The 6,000-nt window shown below is 50.2% G+C and overlaps 2 protein-coding genes across 2 annotated transcripts; one reads left to right on the top strand and one right to left on the bottom strand.

The window, feature by feature from the left end:
• Nucleotides 1-1,249: 1,249 nt before the first annotated feature.
• TREMEDRAFT_36511 (uncharacterized protein) lies at nucleotides 1,250-4,463 on the bottom strand. Its single transcript, XM_007000766.1, has 17 exons — nucleotides 4,086-4,463; nucleotides 3,855-3,955; nucleotides 3,688-3,793; nucleotides 3,524-3,643; nucleotides 3,399-3,480; nucleotides 3,283-3,352; nucleotides 3,107-3,246; nucleotides 2,997-3,059; nucleotides 2,881-2,952; nucleotides 2,741-2,835; nucleotides 2,623-2,696; nucleotides 2,430-2,581; nucleotides 2,246-2,384; nucleotides 2,184-2,199; nucleotides 2,016-2,140; nucleotides 1,946-1,973; nucleotides 1,250-1,898 (listed from the first exon to the last, which is right to left on the bottom strand). Exons 1-17 carry the CDS (start codon nucleotides 4,374-4,376, stop codon nucleotides 1,416-1,418), a joined length of 2,157 nt encoding a protein of 718 aa, XP_007000828.1. The 5' UTR covers nucleotides 4,377-4,463; the 3' UTR covers nucleotides 1,250-1,415.
• Nucleotides 4,464-5,568: 1,105 nt separating this feature from the next.
• TREMEDRAFT_24030 (uncharacterized protein) lies at nucleotides 5,569-5,831 on the top strand (the record flags this gene model as incomplete). The annotated part of the gene is made up of 2 exons (XM_007000409.1): nucleotides 5,569-5,680; nucleotides 5,737-5,831. Coding segments are annotated over 2 exons (207 nt in total), but the record flags the coding sequence as incomplete, so codon positions are not given.
• Between the last annotated feature and the right edge of the window lie 169 nt (nucleotides 5,832-6,000).

Genomic DNA, 6,000 nt, shown 5'->3' with positions numbered 1-6,000 from the left:
CGGCGATTTTAGGCGGAGTTAGTCAGAAAGAGGAAGGAGGATGGCCGAGGGCTTCGGGGAAAGTGGACGAAGTGCGTTGCAGTACGTTCAAAGCGCGAGAGGGTTGGATGAACGTCTAGGAGGAGTAGATAATTATTAGCTGAGAAGATCGCTGAAGTTCTTCAGCGATCCTTGATTGTTGTCAGTAGTGAAAGACAAGATAGAGATAGCTATATACAATTCGAGATACATCGCCATCAGTAGAACAAAACCCCAGTTAGAGTAACTACGCCGAAGTACGCCGTAGTTACACTCCTTTCGACGTCTGCGCCCTCTCGGTTGGGTGAGACTTCAACTCAGGAGCATCAAGTTAGCCGAGGTTCGTCGACCGTCGGTCTGCCAGAAGATAGTTATTCGACGGCCGTGACAGCTGGCTTGAGAGGCATTCTCAGCCAAAGGGTCTTGCTGCTCCCAGATATCCCTTGCCATGATGGTATTATAGAGAGCTTTAGCTGTTAAGTATAGTTCAGGGGGATTATTACGCTCCCAAAGCAAACAGTCGTCGTCAATAGGGATTGTGTCCCGAAAGTTTGATATGGCTGATATCCTCCTCCCGCTTTTCACACCAAAGACCTGGATGAGTAATATCTCATGGGTCGTGCCAATGGAGCCCGTTCCTCTTACCACTGTGTAATACTGCAGAGTTGGTATGTGGTGGAGATGTTGCGGAAGTGCTACAGACATATTCTCTTCAGTGGTACGATAATTGTATCTCTAGTTGTGTGTGGAGAGAGATGATTGGAAGAGTTATAAGTAGAGGTTTTTTCTCCGTCGCCGCGCGGTCGGGAACCATGATAGCTCGATACATGGTTAGGGGAGGGAAGGGGAGAAACGCAGGGGTGACGGATGGGGTGAGAGGAAAGAGGGGGGAGAATGTGAAGAGGTAGGGGAAGAAAGGACCGATAGGATAAGGCATTATACCTGAGTTTCTTCAGCATTCCTTCGCACTGCCTTAGAATGAAGGGAAGGGGGAACCTCACGAACGTGTCTCCTTCGACGCCACCCGTCCTGCACCTAGCACGAACCAACCTCCCTCGAACAAGACGCCATCGAGAGACGAGAAAGTCGAAGGCCTGGGGATCACGATTGGTCGGTCGAATAAATCTCAGGAGTTGATGGGTGTCATTGTAGACAAAGGAGGTTGTCATGTCATTCAACCCTGTCCTGTGGATTTCGTAACACGTTTTAGTAGTCAGAGGTCAGCAAGCGGCGAGACACAAACCTCACGTATTCTCATTCATCGTCGACAGGTAAATCATTATCCAAACAAACTCGGTAGGGGCTTGATCGCTCTCGGCAGCAACAGGAACGAGAAGGGATACGATTGATATAAGTGAGCAATGTATCATCGGCATTGTCCAATATTCCAGATCTAATTAGATCAACTCTCCCTCCCCTTGTACCATGTCTTTCCCCATTACCATCTCCCAGACGTTCGGTCCGTCGATCTTCTTCCCAACCAGTTGAGTTCCGATGTCCATTGATTGAAGCGTTTCATCTCCATCATGCTCGAGACCGAGTAACCTGCTGAAGAGGTATAACCATCGAGTAACGTTTCCGACCGTCCAGAAATCTTCACTGGTCGCACCGTCATCGGCGTGTACTTTCAACATGGGTTCATCGAAGTTGCGGACAAATTCTTCTGATACGGAATTTGGATCCGTCTTGCGACCATCGAGTTTGCGTTCAGGGTCTAGAGTGCGATGGACAGAGATATTTCCCTGGTGGATATCGTACAGCGTTTGAGCAACGGCATGGGAGTTGGCGGTGGGGACAATCCAACCGTTGATACCGTGTTTGACTTGAAGAGGAATACCTCCAGCGTCCGACACGATGATGGGGACACGTTTGTTCACAACCTGCTGTCTTCAGCAAAGTCTCGCGAAGTAGAATCGATGTGACTTACCTCGGTGACTTTGACCTCGAAACCTTCTCTGAGATGTTTAGCTGGGTCGAGACTAGAGGAGCTTGCTCACCTAGTGGACAATTGTGTTGCTACCCAAGCACCTTGCATAATAGCTCCTAGGATGCCGTCACTTGGAGGAGCACGAACAATCGAGACATCTTCCTTGACCAGAGCGTACTCTTCCGATGCGAGTATCTAACATGTCAGACGGTGCGTATCTGAATTGAGGATGGCTCACGTCGTGTAGTTTCTCACTAAGAAAGGTTAGTAGGAGGTCTCCCGGCAGCGGGAAAGACTCACTAAATGCGTGTGCCATCAGGATCATCGACGCTCCCGTGTCCCATCACAATGAGATGAGGCCCTCCACCCAGTGGAGGTGGGTCGAGTTTCATCAACTTCTGTCTGAACTCCAGGTATGCAGCGAGCAGGTATTCCAGCCCTGACATGTTAACATCATCACTCAGCCAATCATCGATCAGCATACCTTTACTGGGGTCGAACCTTGCAACCTGACATATATATCCTCTATCCCAGTCTACGGTTATGCCGCATTGCTTGGCCGACAACGAGTTGTAGTATTGCCTGAAGTAATGTACTGAGCGCTCTCCGTAAGGCTTGTTCAATCCATCCAATGGACTAAAATCAGCAGCGTACAAGTTACCAATAGACCAGCTCACTCGGTAGAGGGTGCCATATACAAAACAGCCATATTGTCATGTACATTCTTGGGTACGAAAAACTTGACAGGATGCTGTTGCAGTTAGCATGTACGTGGCTGGGATGAGGCTCACTCACCGAGAGGAAAAGATCAGCATGTTTGACGTAATTGTATAGGTAGTTCCAAGTCCTCGCCTGAGGGGTAGAGGGATTATCGATGAGATCAGACTGCACTGGCTGGATCAGCTGGGTAACGCCGGACGAAAACGGTGACGCACGCTGGATATGCGAACGGAAAATGATCTTGGTGTTCGGACGTTCCCTCTTGATGATGGGGATCATTGCGGTGACTTTCATTCAGCTGGGCCTTTCAGGACTTTGCGGGGAAACTTACGCTGAGGGTCGTCGATCACGATGACATCTGCGTCAAGGGCGCCTTTAGTCCAGAATGCTTCGTCTGGGAGGTTAGCCACAAAATTGTTCGGACTCTATTATTGTACTAACAGTTTTGTCTGGTCCAAATCTCGAACCAGCGCTTATCCTCATCACTCATCTCCATGCCTTTCTCGGCCACACCTTGTAGCACATTGTGAATTTTACGTTTGGTGATGTCGAAGACTACCGGGTGACCCTCGGGGACATACCTTCACTGTCAGCCACGCATAGGGAGTCGGACTCACCAATTGACTTTGACTCCAACCATACGCAATAGTCTGATGAGAGCATGACGCATAAGAGCTACACCGCCGCCTACACGTCAGCTCCATTTGACAGAACTTTTCCAGAGCGGAAATACCTTGAGGGGTTGCCGAGAAAAACGCAATAGAAATGTCTTTCTCCCGCAACTGCGTGGCAAGTGCGGTGAAGCGTTTCCACAGCTGAAGATCAGCGATGTACCGAGTGACCATGCTCATAGCTCACTTCTGGGCTAGTGCTCTGCTGGTATTGTACGATGCTGCATAGGCGGACTTGACGGTTACAGTCGACCTGCACATGATGGTCGACCGGATCCAGTACCGCCGTGGTGGCCGTATGTGTGGCCTGGGTATCAGCAGATGATCCGCGGATCGGACAATTTCGCTCACTGGATGCAGATGCAGAATGGCAGCGGAAATGGCAGACGCAGCGCTTGCTGCGGTTGACGGGGCTGGGAGCTCTGTAAAGATGGACGTAGAAGGTTTGATCAGAAACCTAATCGTCAACAGATATTCATGTTTCAGAGGAGGGCTGGGAAATGGGAGGGACCACATACGGGACCGCGTCGAGATGAAGCCAAATGGTCGCGAAGAACTCGACCCCTTGATTCCCCATGAGCTGATGAGGAATGGGCTCAGCGACAGCTACCACACATACCTAATTGTTAACAACCAGTTCATCACATAGTTACATGCGCCTGCTTTTGACTGCGCTGATAGGGCATCCAAGCAAGCACCATTCCCTGGCATGGGGGTGGAGAGACAAAAGGGACGGGGGGGTGACTCACTTTCGCATTCCTCTCATTCTCATACTCCATGATCCTCTCTAAAACCTTTCGACTAGCAATCTGAACCTCGCCTAAACTCTCCTCGTCGCTCAATTCAAGACGAAAAGGCAAGTGCCACTCCTCACTCTCAACCACACCCGTACCATCATGCAGCACGGCAGTGTATTCCAAATCACCGGGTTCATTCGGGTTCTTGGGGGAATGAAGGGTGAAGGCGAGACCGAGGAAGACATCGTTGATTTGTGAAGGATGGCGTTGAGAGACCTTTGACATGCGCCGGTGAGGCGACATGATGTAAGATAGATTTTGAATGAATGTCGAAATTTCTGAAAGACCCTTGGGGGAGGTACTCTGATATATATGTTGGACAAGTGGGGGATGGATCGGGTCGGGCGGAAGATGTCGGGGCGAGTGAGATACTGTAGTAGGGGCTGTGTATAAGGCGTAGTCCTGGTAGCCAAGGAACAGACGTCCACTCCGGGCACCACCCTAGTCTCGTCCGGGCACCACCTGCCACACTCAGGACGTTCAGGCACGTACCACCGGGATTTCAGTAACGCCGACCACGCGACGGATATGGGCTAGCCACTGATCGGGGTTACTGAAATCCCGCCACCTCTGCTCACTCTCCTCTTACATCGTCAATGTCATTATCTTCAATGTCATTATTAGCTATACCATGTCATTCCCGGCCATTGTCCATGCATTATCCTATCTATCAATGTCCAGGAGGATAATACAAGCCACAAGAGAATATCACAATTGCTCTGTAGGAAGTTATAACGATTTGATGGGTGGTAGTCAGGGAGGGCGCAGGTTGAGAAGGCGAAGGGCCAGAAGTCGGTGTAAAATAGTCGTAAAAGAGTGAGAAGAGTATCAAAATGATACTTGAGACAAGCGGAGACCGTGTGTGTGAAAAAGAGCGTGAGTTTACCAGTAAAATGACGATAAAGAGATTAGTGGTGGTGAAGACAGGTTGGTAGGTAGCGAGCAGACATGTCGCGTCGTGGTGGTCGGCGTTACTGAAATCCCGGTGGTACGTGCCTGAACGTCCTGAGTGTGGCAGGTGGTGCCCGGACGAGACTAGGGTGGTGCCCGGAGTGGACGTCCAAGGAACAAGGAGTACAAGTGACACACGTTGTTCCAACGTTGAATGACGACCCCAGTAACAAGGATCCTGAATGTTGAGAAGGGGGCACCACCCGATCAGGGTCACCCCATCCAGACCGCCGGGCCGCCGCACGACCCGAGGATCTTCGGAGGCCTAGTGAGGCGCATCTAGGGCGGAGCCACGTGATTCCTACGTCATCGCTTCACTCTTGAGCGGTTATCGCCGCCGGCAACTGGCCACTCCCGAATGCTGTTCTTTTACGTTGCGCTTGCAGTACCGTAGCTTACTTGATCTCTACTATACTTTCAACATGTCAGATCAGAAGCAAGGTCAGCAATCTCTTTGTGGATAAATGAGAAAGACTGACATCCAGTCATAATACGTTTCCGTAAATCAGCGTCGGAAGAAGAGAAGCAACATGTTCTCGAGTCTCTCAAGGCGAAAGGGGCAAAGGTAGTCAATACGGACAACGTCGATTCACAGTGTAAGTCCCTTATTCTCTGAGCCAAGAGACTTTACAGCAATTCACACTGATTACAGTCTTTCCTTTTGTCGTCGTGACGTTGCCAGAGAATCAATATGGTGCGCTTGCCCAGGACTTCTCAAGTGGCGACCACCCGGTCGTTCAACACATCGGTACGTCATTCTTCCCCCCTTTTGTTTCCCGGTTGACATGTGTTATGACCATGCATCCTACTCTTCATTCCAAGGCTCGGGTACAAGCTGACTCCACAGAGGAGGACCAAAAGGTATCCATCCAATAGCCCTGTATGCCCTCGTATGATCCGATCAAGTATGACTCCA

This window comes from Tremella mesenterica, assembly GCF_000271645.1.
Source record: "Tremella mesenterica DSM 1558 unplaced genomic scaffold TREMEscaffold_1, whole genome shotgun sequence".
In the NCBI taxonomy this organism is placed as follows: Eukaryota; Fungi; Basidiomycota; class Tremellomycetes; order Tremellales; family Tremellaceae; genus Tremella; species Tremella mesenterica.
This window is presented reverse-complemented; position numbering and strand designations above follow the sequence as displayed.